Here is a 26236-nt window from a genome sequence, read left to right on the forward strand (position 1 = left end):
TAAAAGCACAAACATAAGGTCGAGAAGGTCTTGAAACTAGATGGACGCAAAGCCGGGCGTCTCGCCGAATTCTCAAGAAACCACACCGGCCCCCTTGCCGATACCCTCTAGCTTTGTCTTGAGGAACCCACAGATGCTCGTAAAAATGCCCTGGTCGTGGCCCTCACGCCACCTGCACAGGACGAATCCCCCACCCAGGCCCACGACGACGGAGACCTCGAACCCAAACATGGGCAGCTCCGCTTCCTTGCCGGCGTCGGCGTCGGCGACGTCGGCGTCCGTCAGCTTGCCGGCCATCTTGCGCGCCTGCTTCCTCCTCCACAGGCGCGACCAGACGTTCTGCCTCGTGCGGCCCACGCCCCTGAGCGCGCGGCCGTCCCAGTCCCAGCTCTCGAGGTCCAGCGACCGCATGAGCCCGTCCAGGAACTCGGCCGCGGCGCCGGCGTCACCCACCGCGACGGCCGCGACCTCGGCCTCGACCTCGACCGGCAGCGGCACCTTGTTCCACTTGAGCTCCGCCACGCTGCCGCGCGCGGCCGCCTGCGACGGCCGCATGGGACCGAAGGTCCAGGCGACGGCCCAGCGCCGCGTGCGGGCGCCCTGGACGAACTCGGCGACGGCGTAGTTGCCGCCGCGCGCCGCCGCCACCCCCGCGCCGCCGCGCAGGCGGCCCACCAGGACCTCGAGGCTCGACAGCTTGCCCAGCATGGCCGTGTACCAGCGCGCGCGGCCGCGCAGCGCCAGCGACTCGTCGAGCATGCGGCCCACGAACCCGACCTCGCCGCCGTCGCAGACCATCTCGACGGGCGCGCCCGTGCAGGCCGAGGGCGGCGGGCGCGCCTTGTTGCCTGCCAGGTGTCGGAGCTCGTCGGGGGACTCGTAAAAGGGTGGGTTCGTCATGACGAAGTCGACCGCGTCCACGCCGAGCTCGTCGAGCGGGATGAGCGGGTCCGTGGGTCGGTGCCGCCGGACGAGCCGGATGCGGTGCTCTAGGCCGTTGCGCTTGACGTTCTCGGCGGCCCACGCGAGGCTCTTCTCGTCCAGGTCTGTGGGCTCTTGTCAGCATGTGTGCGGGAGAGCGAGAGATGGATGAGGCAGGGAAAGGCAGGGAGCGAGGGGATGGAAAACGGAGGAGGCAAACCTGTTGCGATAAACTCCCAGGGCCGTTGGGTACATCCGAGCAGGGGATAGATGCAGCTAGCGCCGGTGCCAATGTCTAGTCCGGACAGCCTTCCACCTGGCTTGTCATACGACGACGAGTCTAATAGCTCCTTAAGCCAGAGGATGTAGTTGTGGCGGTTGTGGACCTGTTGCAAGATATCAGCGGATCAGGCTCTCCCGAGAAATACAAGACCGTGGGAGAATCACGAAGGGTGGTCTATGGAACGCACCGGAGGGCAAAGACGGTCGGCAGGCAGTTCGATGTGCAACCCAAAATCTCGCTTGAGGGTTGACTTGGTGAGCTGCACAACCGAGACAGGATCCGTGAAGTCAAGCTGGCCGGGTTTCTTGAGTCTGTACGTGTATTTCGTTAGCGGCCGCGCGACATTCGTGGGAGAGTATCAAGTCAAGGTTCATCCCAGGACAGCGCCCTCCCAGTTCGAGATGGCGACGGGATGGAAGGATATGAGAGCGGTCGAGAGCGATGACCTACACGGCGGCAAAGGCCGAGTCCTCGACGGCCAATTGATCAAAGTTCACCTCGAATGCATAAAGGTTTTTGTAGTAGGTGTCGTCGCGCGACTGAGATTTCGGCGCGATCCGGTCGTCGCCCTTGGTCCCGCTAGGCTCCTGCGCGGCATCCTCGCTGGCAGGAGGCTGTGGACAGGCACTTGGACCGTCGTCATTTCCTTCCCACTTGCGCTTTTTGTTTTCGCGGTCCATCCTGAAGTAGATGTGATATAAAGCCTGGCTGATGTGGTCCTCGAGCTCTTGGGTGAGTTGTAGGGCTTCTCGACTCGGTTTTGGTGGGCTACCTCGCTCGCGAGATATGCCTCAGATAAAGATCTGGGCTTGATATCTTCAAGAGCCGACAGGGATAAGAGTAGAAGGGGTGTCTTTATAACTGCATCCAGATACTCGCCCGGGCTTTCATCTATGCAAGTCCGCGTCGCGATGGATGGCTGTCAGGATCGGCCCAGTGACAATCTGAGCAGGAACGGTTCTTGTCGTGATTGATGATGTGATGTGACAAAATGAATCTCGACAGCGGAATACGAGATGATACTATCGTGAAGGGTGCGTTGATTGTATAGTTCAAGTGGATGTGCGCTGTTCCTGGTGGTTGATGATTGAACGGCGTTTATATGTATTGGGAAGGTGGAGAGTTGACGCGCTGAGGACCTGGATGCTCGAATTTTTAGTGGCCCAAACACCTATCCTTGAGTCTAAGAACAGCCGCCAAACTCCAGGGTGGGGTGTCAGACGTGAACGACCGCGCTCCCTCGGTTTGCCCAGACTAACCTTACAAAACAAAACATGACGTGTTTTTGAAAAGGGCCTTTATAAGCAAGGTATCTGTATTCAGGTAAACTGGTACTTACCATTGCACATTTGCGGCATTTCGTTATACACCTCGTCTTGTTGCTTTGTATATCCTGGACACACATCCAATCGATTGTGGGAGGCACAATCCCTGCAGAGACACCCAAGCTGGCAACCAATCACCCACTCGCCGGATTCCAAAACAGGGCATGCATTGCTGATTCGTGTGGAGCAGACGTTGGGTGCAACATCAGCAGCCCACACAACCTTCCATTAGAGGTACCTTCGCCTCCGTTATCGCCAACCACCACCCCTCTGCATCGCCTGATAATCGCAAATCCTCATCCATTTTACCAGAGCTCTCCTTGCCTCCTAGGAGGAACAAGATGAACCAGCCCGGCTCGCAGGGCGTGCCTGACGCCGCGTCGCGCGACAACAACGGCGCCGGCCAAGATGGCCGGCAATTTTCCATCCTGAGCAGGGCCCAAGTCCTCACCCGCCTGCTCTCGATCCTCCTGTCCGTCAATCTGGCCATGAGCCTGTACCAGCTTCCCCTCAATCGGGTCATCGAGCGCCGTCTCTGCAATGACCACTACCTCAAGAAAGGGGCGTCCAAGCCCGGCTTCGCCCCCGTTGGTGGCGGCGACATCGCCGAGGATCTCTGCAAGGTTGACGAGGTCCAGCAGGGCCTGGCCCGCATCCAGCAGATCATGGATGTTGCCTGGATTCTAGGAGGTGAGTAGGATGAGTTGACAAGTAGGCCTCTACGAGCCATGTGCCTCAATCTAATGGAATCGGAATCCCCGCAGATATGATGATGACCATTCCCATGGGCTTTCTCGCCGAGAAGTATGGCCGGAGGGCCATCCTCCTTCTCAACCTCATCCCGCGCATGGCCATGCTCGCTTGGGCCGTCACCGTCAACTATTTCGATGACTGGCTTCCCGCATGGGCGATAGTGCTTGCTCCTTTCCTCTCTGTTCTCGGAGGCGATTGTGTTCTCAACTCTATTCTATATGCCCTGGCTTCCAACATCACCGACGAGCCTGTAGATAGGTATACACACGCGCTCTCCCCGCTGAAGACCCTCTCTTGCACTGTCTGCTAACGCCGACCGCCGTTTCACAGGGCTAAGTACTTTGGCTACATGACGTCGGTGACATACGTTGTCAACCTGGGTGGGCCCGCGCTCGCCTCCCTAACGATGGGCATCAGGCTCTGGCTGCCATTCATCATCGGGATCACGCTCCTTGGCCACGCAGTCAAGTCCATCTACCAGATCCCGGAGGAGCGGCATGCTGGCCTGCATCACCTCGCGTGCGCAGACGAGGAAGCCGGTCGCCTGCTCGACCCTGACTCTCCTCACGACAGGGAAACGATGGCCAGGGGCGGCCACGGACACCCCGCGGCATCGACCCGTACGAGCTCGGCAGTCTCGGTGCTCCGAGCGACTTTCAGCGCCATAAGCCTGCGCTTCCGGGTGCTCCGCGCCGTCCTCGGCAGCCGCCAGCGCAACCTCTCGCTCCTCCTGCTCAGCATGTTCCTCACCTCCATGGCCAGCGCCGACACGAAGCTGCTGGTGCAGTACATCTCGAAGCGGTACGGCACCACCTTCGCGACGGCCGGCTACATCCTGTCCTGCAAGGCCGTCGGCAACTTCGTCCTTCTCGCCTTTGCCGTCCCGGCCCTTCTCGAGGCCCGTCGCCGGCGCGAGCGTAGCCGGGTCCCCGAGCGCGGCCGAAGTCTAAGCCGCGACGGCAGCCCGTCCAGGGACCGGTCCCCGTCCGTCGGCCGGCAAACAAAGCAGGACGCGCTCAAGTGCCTCGGAATCTCGGCCGCGGGCGCCCTGGCCGTCGGCGTCGCGGGCGCCATCTGGGTCCTCGTCCCTTCCCTGCTCCTGTATGCCATGGGGTCCGCCCTGCCCGTCTTCACCTACTCGCTGCTCAAGTCGCCGCGGGTCTGGCCGTCCACGCCGGCGGCGCCCCCGGTCCCCCAGCCGCCCGCCAGCCCTCGGGGCCGCGATGAAGAAAATGCCGGCGACTCCGCGGTGGGCGCCGCCGGGGTCGAGAGCCACGAGACTACAGTGTTCTCCGTCGTCATGCTCGTCAAGACGGCCGGCTCGCTAGTCGGCGTCCCTATCGTCACCAGCGTCTGGATCCGCGGCATCGGTCTGGGCGGCAGCTCTCTGGGCCTGCCTTACCTGGCCAGTGCGGCCTTGTACGCCACAGCAACCGCCGTCGTTGCCGCCATGACTCTTGACGACTGAGAGAGAAGCGGATTCAAGCCGAGATCCTACTGCGAGGCGCCTATAATTGCGTGGATCACCGCCGCGGATCTGATCCGATATTAGACACGAAGCTGCTGGGTGCCAGAGGCTAAGCGTGAGTGAGCCTTTTCTTATTCTGCAAGCCACTCGCCTGTAGCGGTTGCACTCTAATCACGTTAAACATAGAAACGTGGCAATGCCGACATTCTTTAGCATTGGCGTCATCCAGGCTTGAGATCTTTCCCATCCGGCTAAACAGTAGGACCTCAATCTTCGCAGATTACGAGGGGGCCCTGACCCTAGTTCACAATCGGGATCCGCATGCGAGAGTTTGCGTATGCAATAGAACCGCGGTGTATGTATGATACTGGTTGGCTACTATAAGCTATCTTGCTGCGGCCCACCAGGACTTTTGTCATGTATAACGCAACAACGCCAAAAATAGAACCCCATTTCCGCCCATGTCTTGTGCTCAGAAATTGCCCCCCATCTGTGCATGTAAACAACGGACGCGATGCTAGGGATTCGGATTGTGGAGTATATCTGGATCGTGGCCAACCACAACTCCGTACTGCTAACCCCTCCACTCCCAGGCGCTCATGTCTGGGACCATCACCTAGAGGTTCGTCTCCCGCTCCGCGTAGCCCTCGATCTCGTCAACCAACTTATCCCAGCACTCTTCGGCGGAAGGGGTCTCGCGGGTCAACCAGCCAAGCTTGTCGTGGCAAGAGTTAGTTCTGGTACTGCACAGATAGCCTGGCCTAGGGAAGGACCGCTCGCTGGTAAGGACGCTGGGCTTGCAGTGCACATACATCTCCGAGAGTGAACCAGGCATAAACATCCAGGACAAGGTACGAATAGTCGGCGAGGATAACGGCCCAGAAGTGGTGCGCGCAGTACGGGTGCTGGATAAGGAACCGAGCAAGATCGAGGAGGATATCAAAGATGTAGATGAGAGTTACAAAGAACCTGGTTTACGGTTGAGTAAGGGAACACCCGATGTCAGCACACTGTACTTGTCAGAAACACATGCGACTACCACCACCACGGGAGCAGCAAGCTGGCGATTCCGTTCAGGCAAGAGTCGGGCCTTACGTGATCTTCGGCGCCTCAAACAGCGAGCTGACCCAGGCGTAGAGAAACAGGCAGGTGATGAGCGGGCGGAACAAGAAGTCGAGCGTGATCTTGCGCAGGGCCCGCCAGTCGTCCCAGACGCGGCCGTTGACGAAGACGGCGCGCAAGTGGGCGCGCATTGTGTTGCGCCACCAGCGCACCATCTGAGAAGCAAAACGGGCGTCGCGGTGGATGTGCGCCAGCAGGACGGCGTCGTCGTCGGCCTGGACCGCCACCTCCCAGCCGTGGTCCTGGACCCAGCGGGTGCAGAAGACGTCGTCGCCCGAGTTGAGCGGGCGCGGGGGCGCGAAGCCCAGGATGTCGAGGCCCCAGGTGTCGTTGAGAAAGGCGGCTGTGAAGCGGGTGTCGTCGCGCACAATCTCGACCCGGTACAGCGCCGTGCGACCCGTGAGCACAAAGGAGTCGCCCTCGAGCGCCTGCACCGCCGCCTGATCACCATTGTCGCCCGACAGCCGCCGCACCCCCGCCACCTCCCACGGCGTGATGACAGCTGGGTCGCGCCGGTCTGCCGGTACGTGGGGCCGCTGGCGGCCGCCCGCGGCGCCGACCTTGGGGTTCTCAAAGCAGGCGAGGATGGACTTGAGGAAACGCGGCGAGGGCCAGATGACGTCGTCGTCGGCGAAGCAGATGATGCGGCCTCGCGCCTTCTCGGCGCCCTTGGCCATCTGCTGGCGCTTGTTGGCGTCCTTGACGAAGTGGATTGTGACTCGCTTGGTCAGGTCGATCAGGTCCGTTGCCTTGACGCTACGCAAAAGCGACTGGACGCGGAAAACTTGGTCTGGCGTGGTTACGATGATGATCTCGAGAGGGTCGGCGGCGAGCCATGATTCCAGCGAGTCCACAAAGTTGTCGGACGTGTCGATGGTGGGGACCACGACGCTGACGTCGCGGCTCGGCTCGTACGTGGGATCATCGGGAACTGGTGTTGGCGCCGCAGTCTTCAGAAGCTTATAGTCGATGAGTTTCTCTACCTGGTTGCGGAGGCTGTCCCCAGATGAATCAGTCAGCTGGTGCCTGTGTTTTGCTATCCTAAGCAGCGCCGGCAACTGGACGGGCATGGCGCCCAGTGCTGGTAGCTGCCCCTCCATGGTGGGCTTCATGTCCATCTTACCAGAATCCTAGAAGGGTTGCGGCTGCCATTGCAACTCGGCTGTCTGTCTGAGATTGCGCCGGGACGGATATGGGTTCTCCTGTGGTGATCCTTGTGCGTTCCAAGGACGGGAGTGTAGTGGTCGCGACGGAGGCGGAAGGGAAGCACGAGCCGAGTCTGACGAGAAAGGCGGAAGGGCGAAGGCCGAGGTTGGGATGACTGGGATCTGACGTGAAGGGGAGTCTAAGGTGAGCAAAGTCTTCAGACCTCCTCACAGCGCCCGCGTAGGTACAAGGCCAGGGTTGCGGCTGCGGAAGCCAAGGCAGCGCGATGCGGGAAGTGATGGAAGCAAAAGCAGACGGGGTGAAGCAAGGTTTGGCGATCTTCTCTACAAAACCCGAAGAAAGGAAGGAGTGTGACGTATGATGCAGGTTTAGGAAGGGTCGTGGCTGCGTTGTTGTTGCTTTGCTCGAATTGGGAGGCGCAAGCGGCAACAAGCTGAGGCCCGCGGGGTGGTATCCACCGTCGGTCGTTCGTCCCATCTCGAGTGACGTTCTAAAAACGGAGGAGAGGAGGAAAAGAAAAGAAAAGTTGCTGGAGCGACAAGAGGAACCATCTCAAAGACTTAGTCCGCCAATCGAGAGGCGTCCCGACACGATGAGTGGGAGCAAACACCCAAGATCAGACGAGAGCGATTGTGGCGGACGCGAGGGTCGCCATGGCCGATGCTGCGAGTATTGAGCAGCATTCAACATGCCAATGCACCATGTTTGATACGTCATTACATATACTACGTACCAGGAGTGCCGTGTTTGCCGTTCCATCCGAAGGCTTGCACAACCTGACGGAAGAGATGCCCGCGTCGCGCTCACCAACCCATGAGGGCGTGTCACCACCGCCGCCTTCGTGTCACTGCTGTGAGGCCAAGCGGCGTGGGATAGCGGCACAGAAACGCCCAAGCGTCCCCCGAATCCGGCTTGCTTCCTAGAGCTGAGCAAACATGACATGTTTTTCTAGAAAACCAAAGATGGGTGTTTCCCGCGTCAGCGTTGCTTACTTTTGTGTGTAACTTGCACTTGGTTCAAGAGGAGGGGGAGCGTGCCTGGAGAAACATCCTTCTTGTGCGCGTGCCACTCCTTCATCCACTCCCTCACAATCTCCATCTCGCGCCGCTGCACCTCGACAATCTGGCGGGGCGGCAGCTCTGCCGTGGTCTCGTTCGCGAGCAGCCCGTTCTCGTCCCAGTGGTGCACAGCCTTGCCCTTGATGAGGATGAACGGCTCCGACGCCGTCGAAGTCCGCGCCGGCGCCTCGGGAGCGTGTGTGCCGGCCCACAGCCAGGGGTCCGCCTCGCCGTCGATGAGCGCCACGCGCGGGTAGCTAAAGTTGAGGCCGCCGTGCTTGTTGATAGACTCGACATCCGGGGGCTTGGTGATGTTGAAGGCGTGCTCGCAGGCGAAGCCGAGGTAGTCGATGTCCAGCAGACGAGAGACAAGCGGCAGCTGCGTTTGGGGGACGCTCGCGCCCGTCAAAAAGTACCCCCATTGAGTGCAGACCTGGTACTCCCAAGACCGCCACGTCTGTGTGATGTCGTCGTCTTTGTAGTCACCGAGGTTGCGGTTACCAAAACAGGACTCCTGGGTCTGTCCTCGACGAGCGCAGGGGGCCACCTCGGTCAGGTTGACGAAGCCAATGTAGTTCAGCATGCGGGGTGCCAACCGGTCGACTTCATCCCCATATCCTCCCTCCTCAAGAAGCCGTCGGACGGCCGGTGTCAAGCGCTCGGTTTGCGGGTATACCAGTGTATCCGAGGTTATATTGTTGCAAAACTGATAAACGTCCGGATTGCTAACGGCCAGGTCCCAGTTCAGCTCTTGCCAACCCTTAATGCCGTTGGCGAGGACGTTGACGAAATCAGGGAGGTAGGTCACATTGGGGAGACCAAAAGCGTCCCGCAGCCGGGCGCTACCAGTGAACTTGTTGCTGCCAGTAACGATGTTGTCCACGACGTGAGTCAACTTTTGTATCGTGACCACGCAGTCCGGCGGCGCGAAAAGGCGCTGGGCTTCGTAATACTGCCAGTAATCGGCAACCGCCAGGGTAACGCCCGACGACGAAATGGCTCCCCAGTAATCCTCGGGATACAGCTTCCGCAGGAAGGCCGCAAATGCGCCGGCATAGGAGCCACCGTAGGTAAAGTAAGGCGTGTTGCCAGATGTCAGGTCACGGTCCTCGAACCCTTCAAAAATGACATTGCGCGCGAAGAAAGCCGTGTCGGCAAGAGCCTGGTCGGTGGTCAAAAACCGGAGGTTCGAGATGCTAAGGTCCGGCACAGGGAAGCTTTCACCATAGTAGCGGTGCTCGAGAATAACACTCACCCCTCCCGTCGCCTCGGCGAGCTTGGCCAGGATACCCTTTTCCATAAAGGGCAGGCGATCCGCGCCGCTGGTCTCGCCGCCGAGCAGGACGATGATGGGGCCTCCATCGCGGTAGTAGGACGCGTCGAACCAGTAGCGAAGCTGGAAGAATTCGTCCGAATGTGGTGCGTATGACGACTCATTGTGGAAATGGTCTATGGGGACTGAAATGCTGCGTGCAGGATAGCGATCCTCCAGCGATGGGGGCCCAGCAGCCGCCGCTCGAGCGTCGTCCCTCGCCCACCGCTCCCGCCTGTAGTCGGAGATGCCGTGGCTCGTGCGTATGGCAGCGCAGACGTCTCCGGCTACTGAGGCGGAGAGGGCGAAGCGAGCGAGCCAGCGGGTGAGCATTGTAGCTGTGTCACTGTCGTCGCGGCGTGATGAAGTACTATCTAGACGTCAGCCAAAGGTCCGAGGCGTTGCAGCGGAGCCGGAGAATACCTCACAAACCCCACGGTGCCTCGCCGATGGCCGCGCAATTCTTGCAGACCCAACACAGAGTCGTGCGAGTCGAGACCCAAGACCGTTTGGCCGGCGAGAAATGTCTGTGTGGAAGCGCAGACCGCTGGAGGCACCTCCCTGTGGCAGCAAGGCGCACAGACCGTCTGGCATGGAGGCTTGCCGATCAAAATCAGGAGCTGTCACCACCATTCCAATTTCGGCAGCACGACGAACTGTCTAAGCCAACAGAATCATTCCAGTTTCAAGCACCATATTATCTTTCGGTCATGTTGTTTCCAAACATTATTGGGAGACTCCTAATCCTCCAAATTTATATGCACCACCAACGCCAAGATCGTATTAGTGCCTCTCTTCACGGACGCCAGGTAAAGAGATAGGATTTATCCATGCGACAACACATCATCATGTAAGAGTGTTTTGTACTTTTTGGTGTCCTTGGTAGTACTTGTCAGATTATCAACGCCTTTCCAGATCTACTTGAGATTGTGATATTACAACGAGAAATGCTCAAGTTCATATCATGGAGAAGAGAGCAGGAACAGAAATAAAGAGGGAATAAAATAGAAAACACATACAAGCCCCTCATCAAACGCACAGGCTGGGATTCTCCCTCTTAATTCACTCAACTAGATCATCTATCTAACAAGCGAAAACATCTCGTACCGTCCTTAAGGCAAAGCAAGGGCAAATACATCGATTACAACCAACTTCAGCCGCTGTTATCATATCATCGCATCAAACACAAGCAGGCACTCCCGCTACCGTAGACCAATTGTCAAGAATACAACGCTCCCAATCTCTTCTACCACTCTTAACCCCCACATTTTCCCGTAGTACGGGCATATCATCGATGCTAAAACCGCTCCACCCAGTCTAGCAGTAGCTGCGCATGGCCTCGTCGAAGCCGGAACCGCCCTTGAGGTCCTTGTCGAACGACACGTGGACGTCGAGGACCTGGCGGATATGCCTCATGGCCAGTGGCTCTCCCTTGTTGACGGCCAGAGCCTGCGCCGTGCGGACCGTATTCTTGATCTGGCGGCCGTTGAGGTCGTGGCGCGCGAGCGTCGTGTAGTCCTCCTCGGTGAAGGGCATCAGGTCCACCTTCTCCAGCACCCGCACGCGCTCGACGAAGATCTTGAAGATGGCCTTCTTGGCCTGCGGCGTCAGCTTGTCGTACCGGAGCGCGATGTGGATGCGCGACTGGAAGGCGTCGTCAAAGGTCTGCCGGCAGGGAAGATTTCAGGCTTGTCAGCGGGATTTGCGGCTTCAAGAGGCAAAATAGAGACACCAAACGGTTGAACAGACCTGAACGCGGTTGGTAGTAAGAAACAGTATTCCCTGGAAGTACTCGAGTTGGCGCAGGAAGATGCTGACGAGGGCGTTGCGGTGGACGTCAAAGACGCTGCGCTTCTCGAGAAACACGTCGGCCTCGTCCAGGAGCAGGATGGCGCCCCAGGCGTGGCAGATGTCCAGGATCTTCTGGAGCTCCACCTCGAGGAAGCGCGAGTCGGTCCCCAGCTCGCCGGCCGAGGCCATGTACAGGGGGCACTTGAGCAGTTCACTGATACCCTCGGCCGTGAGCGTCTTGCCGGTCCCCGGCGGGCCATGCAGCACGGCGACGAGGCCCTTGCCCTTGCCGACAATGACGTCGTCGATGCTCTCGGCGGCGTGGTACTTGTGGGATTCAACGAGCGCCTGCGGAGGAATGGGCCGGTTAGCGGGGCGGGGAGGCATACAAACAATGGGCGGCGTCTCGGCGCAAAACAATGCCTTCTTACCTTGACAATGTCCTTTGTCTTGGGCTCAAGAACAAGCGATTCGTACGCCGCCTCGTTCCACTGGATATCCTTGATGCCCGAAACTGTGAACTCGAGCCAGAGCTTCTCGGCGAAAGAGAAGCCGAGGACGACGGGGGAGGCAGTGAGGTACTCCTCGTCACTGAACTCGGGCACTGTCTTTTCCGCCTTTTCCTTGGTCTTGTCGTCGCCATCCTGCTCCGCGGAATCGTCCTCCCCCTCCTTGGCACCATCGTCCAGCTGGTCCAGCTTCTCCTCGCCCTGGTCATCCGAGCTCTTGGGGACCTGGACGATCCTAATCTTTCCCTTGGCGTCCGCCACGAGCTTGGTGACGAGCTTCATCTTTTCGCCGTTCTCGCCCGACCCGTCGTTACCCTCGCCGTCCGAGCCGGACCCGGCGCAGCCGCAGCCGCCGTCCGTGTCGTTGCCGTCGTTGTTGTCGTCGTCGTCGTCCCCCTCGCCGTCCGACAGGGTGTCGTGGTCCTTGGGGCGGACGTGCGAGATGGGGTAGTTCGGGTTGATGCGCCGGTGTGTGCTGGGATCGACCATGACGCGTCCATTGATGTTGACCTTGATGATGGACTTCCTCTTCTTGTAATAAGCCATTCCTTGGTGTGCCCTGTAGTGCACACCAGCCAGCGCCACGAACTTCTTGCCACGTTCTATAAGGTCCTTGCGGAGCTGGTCCTCGTTCTTGTGGTACGCGAGGGGGTATACCCCGAGGCTCGTGATCTTCCTGGCGCCCCTGAACTCAGACACCTCGCCAACTTGGGTGCCGAAGCCAAACTGCTTGCCATCATACTCGAAGTACTGGTATGGGGATGTATGTGTTAGCCATGATGAAAATTCGACTCTGAAAGCAGAGCTGAGTGGTCAGAGCAAAGTCGCTACTTCATCACCTACCTTGCCATCGATGAAGTAGTAGTTGCCCTTCATGAAGTTACTGTGCTTCTCGGCCATCTCCACCTTGAAGACCCTCGGCTCGTCGTGCGAACCGTACATGGTCGTGTACGCGAGGGTGCCGGGCTTCCATAGGGCCCAGATGAGATCGAACGTAATCAGGCCGTTCTCAAGCATGGGGTAAAGACTGGGAGACGGGATTAGTGTCTCGTTTGTGCGGGTTCATATGCTGCAGGAGGAAGGTGAAACAGAGTGCACTCAGAACGAACTAACCTGCTCTTGACAGTTTGGTAATCCTTGTTGATGTACCTGATCAGGACCTTGAGATGCTCCCTCTTCTCATCGAGCCGCTTCATTGCCTTCTTACGGCTATGCTTGTCAGATCCAGTGGCCTTGCTCTTCTTGAGAACTCTGTAGTGGTTGATCAAGTCTCCGAGATAGCTGTCGGAACGGGTGTTAGCAAAACCAGATACTGTACTGGGATAGGTTATTTTGGTAGCTAGAATAAAGGACAAGGAACAGAAACAGGTTACATGGACGGGATCATACAGGAACAGCATGTTTGGGTCCAGCTTGGGAGTATCCTCAACCAGGCTGACACCCTTGATGTTTCCCATCACATCTTGGAGGCACTCGCGCAGAAGCTTGCTTTTGATGTCGACGAGCGTCTGCTTGAACTTGCCCTCCCAGTCAAACGAACGACGGACGTGGAAGATGTACTCGTCGTACTGAGAGTCGGTCGACGTCTCAGTCGTATCCTGGAGCTTGTAGGCGTGGATGTTATTGTCCCAGACCTGGTCGACGCGCTTGAAGTCCAGACGGGCAGGCTTGCGCTTAGCGTCCTGCTGCGGCGGCTGGCCTGGGCGCTGCGCTCCTGGTGGGAGCCTGGGATCGATGATGATGGACGACGAACCCAGCGGCTGACGGCTGGGCGGGGGGAAGAAGCGGCCGGGTCGGATGGAATCGAAGGCGGGCAGAGGCGGCGGGCTCAGGTCGTCCTGTTCCATGTAGTCATTGCGACGCAGGTTCGTCGGCAGCCCCCCGAGCGATCCGCCACGGCCATTTAGGCCGATGCCGTAGCTGGGGCCTCGGTCCATTGCCTGGAGTGTGGTGAGCTGCTGGACCTGGCGCTTCAGGCGCGTGATCTCGAGCCGCTGCTGCTGCGCAATGAGACTCTCCCTAGTGTCGCCAAGCTCCAGGTCCGAGGCGGCCGAGTCGGATGCATACTTGGAGTCCAGGACGAAGTCCTTTTTGCCGCGCTTGCTTTTGATTGCTGCGAGGTTGTATCGCTTCTTGGCCGAGCGCTTCTTCTTCTTGTCGGCCTCGGAATCAGAGTCGGAGTCGGAGTCATCCGAGTCGGACGACGAGGACGAGCTCAAATCGTCGTCTGAGGAGGACGAGTCTGAGGAGGAGCTGGCCGGAACCGACTGCTTCTTTCCCTTCTTTGGGGATGCCCTCCTGGACTTCTTGCTCCGTTTGGTCTGGGTCGCTTTCTTATGTGTGCCCTTGCTGCCAGACGAAGGCTTGGAGTCGCTGTCGGGCGTCTTGACGCCCGACGATGCTTCCTGTGCGGGAGCCTTGGCATCGTCACCATTGCCGGCCTTGGGAATGGCTCCCTTCCGAGCCTCGACAGACAGGGGCTCCTGGGAATCCATCTTTTGGTTTGCAGATGCCCTTGCGGGTATGTGAAGGTATAAAGATGGGGCAATAAAAGTCTTGTCTGCGAAAACGTTCTTTTTTTCGCGAAGATTGGGCCTGGCTGGGGATATTGAAGGAAGGTGCGAGAGCGGAAGGTGGGGGCGAGTGGTTTAACTTGAAGGAGGCGGCAAGGAAAAAAGGAAAAGCGCTGCGGCAGCAAACCAGGACGGCCGACACTGTTGGCCCGACGGCTGTGTCCGGCGTGTTCCACCTATGGCGGAGAGGATTGGCTGTGACTGAGCTCAGACGCGTAAGACAGGCAGGCTGCGGTGCACCGGGCCTCGGTATATAAGACCTGGTGGTGTGGATAGGTTATTGTCTGGGAAAGATATTAGAATTGCGTTGTGGTAATGCCGAAGGAAAAGGAGGTACGAAAAGAAAAAATGCCAAACGAAATAGGCGGCAATTGAGTGTGTACTAGGGTAAGGGCGTTCGTTTGTAAATTCTTTCTTTTTCCTTCCCGCTTGTTCCTTTTTTTTATGCTTTTGGTCGAGCGAATAACACACCAGTGTGGGGATGGTCAAACATGTTTGAATAAAAAAAAAGCATATAAAAGCACTTTAAAATTAAAATCCAGGACAACCACGAGCTCGGTACCAATAGGCGCACGCTGAGCAAAAAGAATACCAAAAAGAAGAAAGTTCAGGCAACCAATTAGGGGGAGGCTAACTTGGCCGACGGTTGGAGACGTTGCACCACCCAGCGGAGAGTGGGTGATGGTTACACCGTCCGGTGAGGGAAATAGAAGCCGAGGACGGCAACTTCTTTTCTGGGGCGGCAATCGGTGCAAGCCAGTCGATGAGATATGTTAAACCAACTGGTTCGCGTTGCGGTGAGCTTCTGTTTGTATCTCCCCAACAGTTTGTCCGCCTTGGTGCGCCAGGTTGTGTTCAATATGGGATATATGATACCCAGCACAGTGGGACTTCGACGACGGGAGACTGGCGGGTAGCTCGGCCGGCTGGCTGCCTCTAGGCAGGGTGGCCCAAATCGATGCAGGCTGGATGCGAGGTGAGCTGGTCCCCAGCCTGACCAAGGAGTCATCACTGCAGCTCTGCGAGCACGTCTATAGAATGTTACCATCTAGGACTATATGTTTCCATGGATGTGTGGGGGAGAACAGATGAGCCAGGCAGCCGGTCGCGTGTGATGCAAGTCCTCCTCGAAATCTTGCCTGGTATCCTAGCTCGAAAAAAAAGAAAAAAAAAGATAAAAAGTGCCCTATCAGGGTGCGCGTATGTGTCAACGGGCCGCACGCACATGCGCCTGCTGCCTGTGGCTCTTGGCACTTGATGGCGGGGGTCAAGTGTTGGGCGTGTTGATACGGCAGCAATAAGCACATGGATACCATATTTTTGCTAGGTTTACCGGGCTGAGTAGGAAACCCTTAGCACTGCCACTATCGGGGTAGCCAGGTGTGCAAAGCAAATCGCAATGCGTGCGTCGTCTGCGAGGCATGGCTTGAGATGGTACCTCATGGTGCAGCCTGCGCCCCCGGGCTACCATGCAAGGCAACCTACATATAGCGCTAATGCCCGGTTGCAGCCTAATCTAGACACTCCGTCTTACTCGTCAGCAGAGGATCTAGACGCCCAATCCCATCAATTTTCACTTCCCATTTTTTCTCTCTCCTTGGATAAGAATATTGTGCCCCACAGCTTACCTACCTACCTAGATAGAGGTAGGTACCTATCCATCAGCTTTCTCTCCTTTGGGTTCGTCAAGGCCGTCCATCACGTGTGGACTCTAGAAAAGCTGCGACATGGCGGTCTGGAGTGTCCCGCGATGCAGGTAGCCCGCCATCGCCTAGACCCTGTCATCCCCAACCGCCCGGTGAGTTCCGACCAGGGACAACACCGGCAAGCAAGGTTCACCTCACGCAAGAACAGCCCCAACACAAGCCATCAATCCATGGATTCCCCTCCGGCCGCACAACGCGCCAGGCCCTCCACCCATGAACCCGGTTGCGGCTTGGATTCCGCGGTGCTTCCCCAGTCGTTTGTTGGCCCAGGCGCTTGTCCACCTCTCTCCCCAATGTGTAACAAAGAAGGAAGGCCTGCGCTACCATATCCAACCGACGCTGACCCCTCCCCTGTCACTCACCCACACAGCCCACCGAGCTCGCCAGACCCAGAGCAACCCTGAAACGCCCCGCTCGCCTCCTGCGGCACCCTCCATGGCCCAAAGACCTGCAGTATGCAAAGCCGGTGGTGCGCCCACCACCACAGCCCTCAGCCGTTGGGGCTGCAGACGGCATCTGCCACTTCGATTGGTCGAGGACTCCTCGTGGCTGCCGTCGCAATTTTGATAATCACAAGACCCCTTTCGGGCCGCAGGCTTGCTCGCCTCGCGCTCGCGACCGAAGCACAGCGCCCGCTCCGTCGCATCCCATGCAACCGGCCGTTCTTCCCAAGGATCGGTGATGCCCTGGGCCCGACTCCGGTTGTGAGATATTCGTAGAAAGGGGACGAGCAGTGACATTATGGTCGCGCAGCATTCAGCACCCGGCCAGGCCCGACCTCAAGAAGCCGAGAGTGTAAGGTTAAAAAAACGCGTGGCAATGCTCCCAAAATGGTCTTGTGATGTTTTAGTCACCGTGTACTACTTGAGTTTACATTTCAGCTGCCATAGCTCGCCCATGAACGCCCCAAAAAGCTGAGTGACATTTCCCGTGAACCGCCATTCATTGCACCCAACCTACCTTCTCCCAGCCTATCGAATTCTCGCTGACACTCTGGCCGTCCCATAATCATTCAGGGGCCTGCGTCACAGCACCTGACTCCCACCCTTCGCCCTCTTGCACCCCGTCACCCCTTTTCGCGTGCCCGTCATTGTCTCCCTTGGAAGTGCCGAGGGCCTTGCCCAGGTCGAGCAGCATCCGCTTCAGCTCGTCGACCTCGGCCCGCAGCTTCCGGGCCTCGAGCACGGCCGGTTCCTCCTCGACGTTGGCCTTGACGGCCTCGACCGTCTTGTTCCAGCCGTCGCCCTCAAAGTCGAGCTCGGCCGCCATCTGCTCCCACTCCTCGACCACGTCGTCGTCCTCCTCGCCGCGCAGCCGGTTGGCGCGGATCTCGCGCGCCGTCCGCGTCTCCGACACGGCCGCGATCAGGAGCAGGGGCGAGTAGATAATGCCCATGACGATGTCGTTGAGCCGCTCGTACCTCCTCTTCTCCATCCACCACTCGAACGGCAGCGCGACGACGAAGATCTCGATCAGGTTGAAGGGCGCGATGTAGACGTTCTCGTCGGGCGCCCGCACGAACTGCATCGTCTTTTGCGAGAAGAGGGCCAGGAACTCGTCGTCGGCGTTGTCGTAGATGTCCTCGTACGCCGAGTTGTAGAGCGCAATGAGAACATTGAGCAGGATGACCTTGCAAGGAACGAGTGTCAGTACAAAGACAGAGATCTGGAAAACGACCATGCGAACTGGGTCACCAGTGCGCGACTTACCATGACTATAAAGGTGAAGAAGTAGTAAAGGATGATGCCGAATGGATGTCCAAACTTTTCGAATCCGGTAAAGTCCGGGCTTTGCATGACCGAGTTGAGCATGGCCTGGCAGATGAACTTGATGTCGCCGAGAACGTAGTCTTCAGCATAGTCCAGCCCGATAAAGGCTTGAAGAAAGCCGATAATGATGATTATCAGCAGGGCGAAGAAGATGATGGACTCCTTCATCATGACCTTGAGCACAACAAGCATGGCGCCAAAAAATCGAAAGGTATCGAGGTAGAGCAGCAGACGGATCCAGAAGAAGGGCGCGCTGCAAGCCAAGAAGTTGTAGCTCATTTCGTTGAACCTTTGGCGGTCGTCCCAGCTGCCGTCCGGGGCCTGCGGCTTACTGAAGGCAATGAAGCGCAAGGCCAGGCTGACGATGAGGAGGGAGTATAAGGTGCCGTTGAGGGCGTTCCAGAAGCCAAGGATGTGGTAGCCGGCCTTCCAGAACTTTGTCAGCTCGTCGAAGATGAAGCCAAGCGTGAACGTGTAGAGCAGGCCCTCCACGATGTCCAGGTCGCCGTCCCGGTTGATGGTGTTTATGGCCCCCGTGTACAGGCCAAGGTAGACGAGGGATATGATGAGCTGGAAGGCATTCTGGTATTTCGGCGTGCGCATTCTGTCTGGATCCAGGTGGACGAGAAAGTCGATGTTGTCCTTGTCGCCGTAGTCGACAAAGTTGGAAGGATCGTTCTCGTCCTGGATCAGCCACCCCCTCCAGAGGTAGCTGATGCATTTCTGGTAGCCTGAGGAGCCAATGACGCGCAAGGCGTGCAGGTCGACCGCTCTCTCGATCACGTTGGTGGGGGGCATCTCCTCCCCGTCGATTACGATTGAGTACCGCCTCAAAAGCACATGGTGCAACAGGTAGTTGGTGTCATCCTCCTCCTCGATGCTGAACTCAGAGACGTTAGAGTCGATGTGAGCAGATCCCTGGGGTTGCCGCAGTGCTTACATTTGCTTGGCAATGACTTCGCAAGCGATAGAGCGGATGCCGTGGAGACTGGCATCCCAGAGCTCGACTATAGACTGGTGCTTGAACCACCGCTTGCACACCAGCAGGCAGAAGACGACGCACGCCCGATTCTCGCGGCCGCCCGACTCCTTGGCGGCCTTGATGACCTTTCTCGTGATGACGGAGCTATGGGGCTTGGTGATCTGGCTTTCCTCGAGCTCGCAAGGGACGCACTCCTTGACCAGGTGGTGGAGGCGGAGAGCTATCTTGGTCACCTCTTTCGGGGCGATGGTGACCTGCACTTCCGCCTCATGGTAGCGAGGCAAGACTAATGGCAGCGATCGGGGAGAGCCAAGCTGTCAGCAACTGATTGACGAGACCCAAGGGAAAGGGGAATATAGTAGATGAAATTAAGAGAGGTCGTCACTTACGCCGCCGACGTTCGTGCCACCAGTCGTGGTGGTCGCGTCGCGGATGGTGATCCCATCCCATAAACTGCCGCCAGGTCCTGGAGCGTGCGGGCATCTTGGCGAGCGATTCTACTCTGTAGATTTATGCCGCCAATTATCACGCTTGGTTTTCGTGTGCCTGTCGGGTTATGAGAATGCGCCAGGCTCGCTCGGCGGCGGGCGAGGTTCACGACAGTGTCTCTGTTCAGGTTGCAAGAGGAAGCGTGCGAGGTTTATGCGGGCGGAGCTTGGACTCGTGCTTGGGGATGCGAAGTTTCAAACCAAGAAAACAAGCATTGAGCTCGCTCAGATGACGTCGCTTGGACAGCGGGGACGGGCAGGGAACAACAAACAGTTAGTTCCCAGCCACCCAAGCTCGGGGAAGCTCTACGGTTCGGGTGAAAAGCTGGCGGGGAATGGCTTGGCGTCTCGTCCAACCGAATCCATCCCTGCAGCCAGCCCAGAATCCTACCCTCCCTAGTCCCATCCTAAACAAGCACAGGCTCTTTGATGCGTTTGGGCGAGTTCAGATCACGCTCTTTTTGTTTATCATCATGACTTTTATCCTCATCCGTGTCCACGTACAAAACACCCCGCCGTCCTGCCCGCCCTCCTACACCACACTCTTGGATTCCACCGTCTGCTCACACTCAACCCGATCGCCCTTCTTCGCAGCCTGAGCGACGCCCTGCTCCCCCGCCACCTCGCGCGCGTCCTCGTCGTGCTCGACATCGAAGCTGCGCCGCAGGTGCTCGGGCCCCAGGAACGTCAAGACGATAACGTACACGTACACGCACCCCATGAAGATGCAAATCACCTTGCCGTACTCGTGCCGGATCTCGCCGCCGCCGCCGCCAGTCTTGGCCGGCAGCGGGAACCTCTCGCCGATGGTGGACTCGATGGTGGACGAGGCCGACGAGACCAGGTTGCCGAGCTGGTACGACGTGCCGACCACGAAGGTGCGGAACGCGCCCGGCGACAGCTCCATGAGGTGGATGGGGATCACGCCCCAGGCCCCCTGGACGCAGAACTGCTCAAAGAAGGCGGCCGCCGCCAGCGAGCGCGTCGACACGTACGTGTAAGGGTACAGGAGCGCCCCGCCCACGACGCAGCAGACGAGGATGGAGAGCCGCCGCCCGACGATCTGGGAGCAGTATCCGACCACGGTGCCGCCCAGCATGGCGCCCAGGTTCGCGACGATCTGCGTGACGGTCACGTCGTCGGCCGAGAAGCCGAACTGGGACGTGAGCATGGTCGGGTACAGGTCCTGGCTGCCGTGCGACATGAAGTTGAAGCCCGCCATGAGCAGGACCAGGTAGCCGAGCAGCGCCCAGTGCCGGCGCAGCGCCACCTTTGCCTCGCGGAAAAAGGTCCGCGACGCCGACGACCCCGCCGCCGCGGCCGCGCGCCGCAGCTCCTTCTGCTCCCCGTAGGCCCGCGTCTCGGGCAGCGCGAGGCGGAACGCGATGATGAGCACCGGCGGGCACGCGCCGAACCAGAACAGCGGCCGCCAGCCGTGCGGCGTCGTGTCGACCAGCGCCCGCGCGAAGGCCGTCGCCAGGAGGTAACCGAACGCGTACTGTGTGGAAGGCGGGCGCCGGCTGTTGTTAGCTGCTCGAGTTTGAGCCGAGTGGTGCAGAATGGCCATGCTGGCGGGTGCTTGCCACTTACTCCTTGCTGCAGGATGCCGCTCATCAGGCCTCTCGCCTCCTCTGGCAGGTCTTCAAGAGCCGTCGCGGCGGCGTTTCCGTACAGGCCGCCCATGGCGACGCCAAACAAGGCGCGGCAGGCAAGGAATTCGCCATACGTGTTGCAAAACCCCGTGCCCTGTACACCATCTCTGTCGTCAATCGTGGTTCCTGTCTCGCGAAAACCCGCCTGTGTGGGCTGCAGGGTTGCATGCCAAGTCGGCCAGTCCCGATCGTGGGGCGGATTGCCAAGACAAAAACGATCAGCCCCCCATCGGGTATAACTCACAAGCTCCAGCAGGATGAACAGGATGTTGTTGACTATAAAGGGCCATTTGCGGCCATAGCGGTCGGCTGCTATGCCGAACAGGATGGACCCCACGCTCCGGAACATCAGCACCAGGGTGATGCCCCATGTGATGTCCGTGTTGGTCCTCCCAAAGGACTTGGCTAGCTGGGGGACGGTGAGCGAGACGGTGAAGAAGTCGAACGCGTCCCATGTCTGGTTCGGGAGGGCGGGATGGTGAGCACTTGGACCTCGAATCGTTGCTTTTTCTGCCATGCTTTGTCTCATGCAGTCCTCGCAGCCGACACGCAAACCAAACAAATACTCACCCACGCGACAAAGGCCACCAAAAAGAACGCCCAGCAGTGGCGGTCGAGCATGAGCAAAAGCCTGATTGGATTCGGAGCCTTGGTCATTGGTGGCTTCAGGCTCGAGACGCGGGTGGCGAGATACCGGCCGGTCGACATGCCGCGCCACGGCGGGGAGTCGTACGCCGGCTCGACCTGGCCGCCCCCATCGTCACGGTGCTCGGCCGCAGGCTTCTCGGTACTGGCGCTGGCCATGGCGTGAGTGGAGCTCAAGCTTTCTTTTTTGGCTTTGTTTTTCTCTCTCTCTCTTTGCAGCAAACCCCTATCTTGTCGCCGGCTGCTTGTTGTATGTATAGGCGGTATTGACTGCCGGGCGCAGGGAATGAAGGGCTCAGAACCGAGAGGAGACCATACACAGCAGTAGAAATATTTGAAGATTCGGTTGGGGGAGCGGGGGGTTGTAACACCCTGCCCGTTCGTGGCTGCTCATATGCCCCGAAACCGGCGTCATGGGATAAACGATCTGCCCTCCATCCGCCGCCGAACCCTCCCCCAACAGGAACGGCAGCCCCCGGTCCCTTCATAACTATTGGAAGCCGCGCAATGCGACCCCCCTCTCCTTCTCAACCGTACCATGCATATTTTGCTGGCCTAGCGGAGGCCTGGTCCACGCGGTGTGGGCCATTACGGTTTGTACCCGCCAATCCCTGGGGCCACGGGGTTCTTCGCGCGCGCGCGGGCAACACACATTTTGGCTCACCATAGGATAGAAGGGTTCGATCCGGCAAGCGTCGAGCACACGTAGCATGCACGAGAATCCATATCGTACGAGATTCAAACAGATTGAGACGTTGCTTTATAAAAGGCGATAACCTGATAAACATATCAAATTCCTCAACGAAGCGCGACAGAAGCACTGTCGGTGTGCCTGATAGGTCTTTGGTTGGGTCCAGACAAAGGTCCCCGAAAAAAAGGGCGCAAGCTGCCATCTGACATCACTGTGCATAGAAGACCGAGTAAGCTCATGACGAGACAAGCTTTTCTGCTTCCCCGCAGATCTACACACTAGCGCGCGCGGCCCAAAGAACGAGAAAAAGCGGACCCCAGGAGAGTCGGAGCATCGCATCTCGGGCGCCGACAGATAAAGTGTTCGTCGTCCGGCCCCTGTAGCGTTCGGGTATCTCGGCCGGCTCGCGCGAGGTTATCTCGCCGGGGCGCATATTGCATGTACCTGCGATATATGGTGGTGATGACAGAGCTCGTTAGTTAGAGAGGCGAATGGGGAGTGTGCCGTGCCGGTGGGGAGTGTGCCGTGCCGGTGGCTGAGGATCGCGCAAAACGGCCGACCAGCCGCGCTTGTTGCTCTTCGTCCAGAGGAGGTCGGCTAGCGGGCTAGTCCAACCGCCATCGTCACGAGCTTGCGGTGTGACGATGGCCCCCGCACCTAGAATAACACACAAACAAACAACTGATACTAGGATTGCCAAGCCATGCTGTGATGAGCAAGGGGACTACCTAGGTAAGTACTATATGGCATCAAAACATCATCCCCGTAAAACGTGAACAGAGCAGTAGCAAGTATTTGTTCGAAGCGCGTACGTTGCCAAATATCTTACAGTACAAACAGCCAAGAATCACCAGAGTCCCTAAAGAATCCGCCCAGTTTTTTTTTTAAGAAACCCCGTCTTTTGCCGGTCCTGAATTACTTACGCAGTCGCCGCAAATGCCTGGGAAAGCAAATTCGGGCCAATTACGCAACGGAGAGGTCTCCAACGCCAGGTAAGACTTGCTTCCGGTCAGGTGACGCCCTCGTGCCAACAGACAAGCCAAGGTGAATCGATGGCGGCGCGGAGACACAAGTGAGAAGACGAGATAGGGACAAGAAAAGAAGGGGCCAGGTTGGCGGGGGAAAACGTCAAGTAGGTGGGCTACTAGCCTCGTTTGAAACAAAGGAAAAGATGACGGAACCCCGGGATGTTTGGGGAAAGGGAGGGCAAAAGTACAACCCGGATGAGGTTTCCCTGTGTATACAGGCGAAAGGCCCATTCGAGCAATGAATGGTGGGCAAAGTGAGGCAAAACAAAAAACCATGGACGCCATTCTCCCTGCAAGCAATAAAAAAGGGAAAACAAAGAGAGCAAAGACATGACGCTCCGACCACTGCCCCGAAACCAAACACACCCCCAAAACGATCAAAAGCCACCCTGGATATCGGTACAAGAGATCTCCAACAGAAAACGAGAATGCGAGCTCAGGATATTAGTATAGACAATGTCCAATTGTCGAGACACCCCTTCTCGGCATAGGCGAGGTGGGCAGAGTATGAACAGCACGGGCCCATTAATAAGGAGGGCTGGGACTCAAAGAGCCAGCTCGCTGGGAGCTTTGAAGACTCTTCAAGAGCCATCTAGAAGGACGCAAGGCGAAGGGGCATCACTCACACCCCACCACCCATGAAGGCAGCCAGGTCATCGAGCTCGAGGAGCTGGCGCTCGAAAGCGGCACACAGCTCGGACGCATCGATCTCGACAACCGGCGGCTCACGATCTTTGCGGCAGGAGTCAGCAGCGTCCGCCACCGACGCCGACGAACCAGGACCGGGACTATCGATCTTCATGCTGGTCGACGGGGGTTGGGGGCTGCCAGTGGCCGGGGTGGAGGCTCCAGCGGATCCTCCGTTGATGGTGGCAATGCCGGGCCGCCTCGTCGCGGGAGGCTCGCTGTCTCGGCCGCCCTCCACAGTGGGGTGAGGGGTCTGAGAGACCGAGGGGTCGGCCTGGTCGTAGTCCATAACGTCGGCAGTGCCGTTGTCGGGCTGGGACGAGACATCGTCTTCCTTGATGGACGGCGACCGGCGTGATTTGTTGCCGTCGGGAGACTCTTGGCCATCAATGCGGTCGTTGTATTCCTTGAGAACCTTGGCCATGACTCCCAGGTGCCTATGCCAGGGCATTGCCAGCGGCCAGTACTCGGCTCCGCCCTTGAGGAAGCGGAACACATCGGACACAATGGTGGTGCTCGTCATCCGGACGTCCATGGGAGTCAGACCCTTGAGCTGGAGGTAGGCGACAGCAGCGCCCGAGGTGAAGGAGGCAAAGAGCATGAAGATGGGGAAGCAGATGATGGAGTCCTTTTCGGCGCCGTTCTCGAGGGCCGTCAGCATGGCCACAATGCTGTGGGCGGCACCCAGTATCTGATCGGCCAGCTGGCCGTTGCTGGAGGCACGCCACGTCTCTATGTTGAAGCCATCCGTGTTGACATGCTGCAGGATGCGGCGGCGGTTAAGGAAGATGTCGGCGCAGAGCAACAGGCAGTGGATCATGGCATACGTGTAGCCGCTGCCCATGGTGATGTGCAGGTTGATCTGGCCCGGCTTGTCGGCGAAGTGGATGGGCAGCGACTGACGGATGGCCTCGATCTCGGCCTCGAGAGCCTGGCACCGGTCCTCGGTGAAGGTGGCAAGGGTGGTGGTGGTCATCAGCTCGATGACATTGCGCCACGCCTTGGTCGCAAGGACCAAGTGGCCGAACTCGCCGACCTCGGCGGGCGGGCTGCTCTCCGGGGCGGTGCTCGGGAGGGTGTTGTTCAGGGTGCGGACGTAGACGGGGCTGCCGAAGTTGTAGTTGACATCCAGGCAGGGTAAGGCCAGGTCGCTGACGTCGTGGGACGACAGGGCGGGGTGACGGCCTGGGCTAGCGGTCAGGAAGCAATCGAGAATGTAGATCAGCCACATGGTGCGGCGGAACGACTCGGACTTGAGGAACTGGTCGGGCTCGGCCTGCTCGTGGGCGTGTACGATGCGGTACATCTGGGCCATGCGGGCAGCCTGGCCAAGGTAGATGTACGCACGGACGGCGTTGCGGCTGCCCCACTCGTGGATAACCAGCAGGCAAAGCGACTGGATGTCGGCCAGGCTGGGGTGGTCCAAGCCCTGCATGATGAAGTTGATGGACTTGAGAGCGAAGTGCTCGGCAGCCGTGGTGGCGTTGGCATTGTGGCCGCCGAAGCGGCGGATGAGAGCAGGCGAGTGGCTGGCGGAACATGTCTTGTCAGCACCAGTGACCATCGCAACTGTGGGAGAGGGCGGGCGAGTGGCTTACCGCGAGGCCATGGTGAGCAGCGCATTGACCATGGTCATGTCCATGGTGTTGCCCTTGAGCTGCTGGATAAAGCTGGGCTTGTGAAAGGCGACGCATGCTGGGATGGTCTTGCTAACGACGCGCTCACACTCGGCGAGGAGCTCCGGGGTGAGCCTAGGGGGGGGAGCCGGTTAGCGATGGGCGTCGGGACGGTCTTGGTAAGCGAGGCAGCAGGGCAGCCAGCCAGCCAATAGGGTGTTGCGCAGGCCACGGCGCGGCGGGCACGGGAGGTCCGAGAGAAAAGGGGTGGGTTTTTATGGGGCTTTGGGCCGTGCACCAGCGAGGCCCGTCGGAAGCCACGGCGTGGCGAAATCGGGCGGCCCAGCAGCGCGAAGTGGAAAATGGGCTGAGGGCCATGTTTGATTGCCGGCGCCACCACAGTCACCACTTTCGCCAAGCCACGGCCCAGCGAGCACGCTGGCGCTGCTTCCGGGGCGAACAAAGCGAAATAGCAGTCTTTGCAGAGCTAGCCACTGGGCTCTGGGCCTCAGGCCGCACGCCCCCACAAAAAAACTGCTCCGCGCCGCCCGGGCGGAGCGAGCTGAGGTGAGGAAGCCTGCTGCTGCTGCTGCTGCTGCTGCTGCTGCTGCTGCTGCTGCTGCTGCTGCTGCTGCTGCTGCTGCTGCTGCTGCTGCTGCCTGCCCTACCAAAAACGTCCGTACGCCCGTT

The 26236-nt window shown here is 58.8% G+C and overlaps 9 protein-coding genes across 9 annotated transcripts; 2 read left to right on the plus strand and 7 right to left on the minus strand.

Annotated features, from left to right (window-relative positions):
* Positions 1-43: 43 nt before the first annotated feature.
* Positions 44-2077, minus strand: GGTG_03262 (hypothetical protein). Its single transcript, XM_009221041.1, has 4 exons — positions 1655-2077; positions 1392-1515; positions 1142-1307; positions 44-1046 (listed from the first exon to the last, which is right to left on the minus strand). Exons 1-4 carry the CDS (start codon positions 1882-1884, stop codon positions 73-75), a joined length of 1494 nt encoding a protein of 497 aa, XP_009219305.1. The 5' UTR covers positions 1885-2077; the 3' UTR covers positions 44-72.
* Positions 2078-2816: 739 nt separating this feature from the next.
* On the plus strand, positions 2817-5105 carry GGTG_03263 (hypothetical protein). Its single transcript, XM_009221042.1, has 4 exons — positions 2817-3219; positions 3294-3540; positions 3613-4865; positions 4937-5105. Exons 1-3 carry the CDS (start codon positions 2871-2873, stop codon positions 4748-4750), a joined length of 1734 nt encoding a protein of 577 aa, XP_009219306.1. The 5' UTR covers positions 2817-2870; the 3' UTR covers positions 4751-4865; positions 4937-5105.
* Positions 5106-5198: 93 nt separating this feature from the next.
* On the minus strand, positions 5199-7118 carry GGTG_03264 (hypothetical protein). Its single transcript, XM_009221043.1, has 4 exons — positions 6996-7118; positions 5846-6868; positions 5563-5719; positions 5199-5465 (listed from the first exon to the last, which is right to left on the minus strand). Exons 1-4 carry the CDS (start codon positions 7022-7024, stop codon positions 5367-5369), a joined length of 1308 nt encoding a protein of 435 aa, XP_009219307.1. The 5' UTR covers positions 7025-7118; the 3' UTR covers positions 5199-5366.
* A 521-nt stretch (positions 7119-7639) lies between these two features.
* Positions 7640-9964, minus strand: GGTG_03265 (hypothetical protein). Its single transcript, XM_009221044.1, has 3 exons — positions 9833-9964; positions 8077-9779; positions 7640-7987 (listed from the first exon to the last, which is right to left on the minus strand). The coding sequence occupies exons 2-3, from the start codon at positions 9740-9742 to the stop codon at positions 7959-7961; spliced, it is 1695 nt and encodes a 564-aa protein (XP_009219308.1). The 5' UTR covers positions 9743-9779; positions 9833-9964; the 3' UTR covers positions 7640-7958.
* Positions 9965-10397: 433 nt separating this feature from the next.
* On the minus strand, positions 10398-15172 carry GGTG_03266 (AAA family ATPase). The gene is made up of 6 exons (XM_009221045.1): positions 13099-15172; positions 12823-12990; positions 12553-12736; positions 11632-12459; positions 11159-11548; positions 10398-11074 (listed from the first exon to the last, which is right to left on the minus strand). The coding sequence occupies exons 1-6, from the start codon at positions 14202-14204 to the stop codon at positions 10727-10729; spliced, it is 3024 nt and encodes a 1007-aa protein (XP_009219309.1). The 5' UTR covers positions 14205-15172; the 3' UTR covers positions 10398-10726.
* Positions 15173-16032: 860 nt separating this feature from the next.
* Positions 16033-16670, plus strand: GGTG_03267 (hypothetical protein; the record flags this gene model as incomplete). The annotated part of the gene is made up of 3 exons (XM_009221046.1): positions 16033-16080; positions 16359-16457; positions 16584-16670. The coding sequence occupies 3 exons, from the start codon at positions 16033-16035 to the stop codon at positions 16668-16670; spliced, it is 234 nt and encodes a 77-aa protein (XP_009219310.1).
* A 152-nt stretch (positions 16671-16822) lies between these two features.
* GGTG_03268 (potassium ion channel Yvc1) lies at positions 16823-19499 on the minus strand. Its single transcript, XM_009221047.1, has 4 exons — positions 19129-19499; positions 18698-19025; positions 17698-18637; positions 16823-17617 (listed from the first exon to the last, which is right to left on the minus strand). The coding sequence occupies exons 1-4, from the start codon at positions 19220-19222 to the stop codon at positions 16997-16999; spliced, it is 1983 nt and encodes a 660-aa protein (XP_009219311.1). The 5' UTR covers positions 19223-19499; the 3' UTR covers positions 16823-16996.
* A 168-nt stretch (positions 19500-19667) lies between these two features.
* Positions 19668-21968, minus strand: GGTG_03269 (sugar transporter). The gene is made up of 4 exons (XM_009221048.1): positions 21450-21968; positions 21124-21336; positions 20818-20973; positions 19668-20725 (listed from the first exon to the last, which is right to left on the minus strand). Exons 1-4 carry the CDS (start codon positions 21681-21683, stop codon positions 19760-19762), a joined length of 1569 nt encoding a protein of 522 aa, XP_009219312.1. The 5' UTR covers positions 21684-21968; the 3' UTR covers positions 19668-19759.
* Positions 21969-22934: 966 nt separating this feature from the next.
* Positions 22935-25924, minus strand: GGTG_03270 (hypothetical protein; the record flags this gene model as incomplete). Its single annotated transcript, XM_009221049.1, has 3 exons — positions 22935-25459; positions 25529-25681; positions 25779-25924. The coding sequence occupies 3 exons, from the start codon at positions 25922-25924 to the stop codon at positions 23866-23868; spliced, it is 1893 nt and encodes a 630-aa protein (XP_009219313.1). The 3' UTR covers positions 22935-23865.
* Positions 25925-26236: the final 312 nt, after the last annotated feature.

The sequence above is a fragment of the Gaeumannomyces tritici genome (genome assembly GCF_000145635.1).
Source record: "Gaeumannomyces tritici R3-111a-1 unplaced genomic scaffold supercont2.2, whole genome shotgun sequence".
NCBI classification, from domain to species: domain Eukaryota; kingdom Fungi; phylum Ascomycota; class Sordariomycetes; order Magnaporthales; family Magnaporthaceae; genus Gaeumannomyces; species Gaeumannomyces tritici.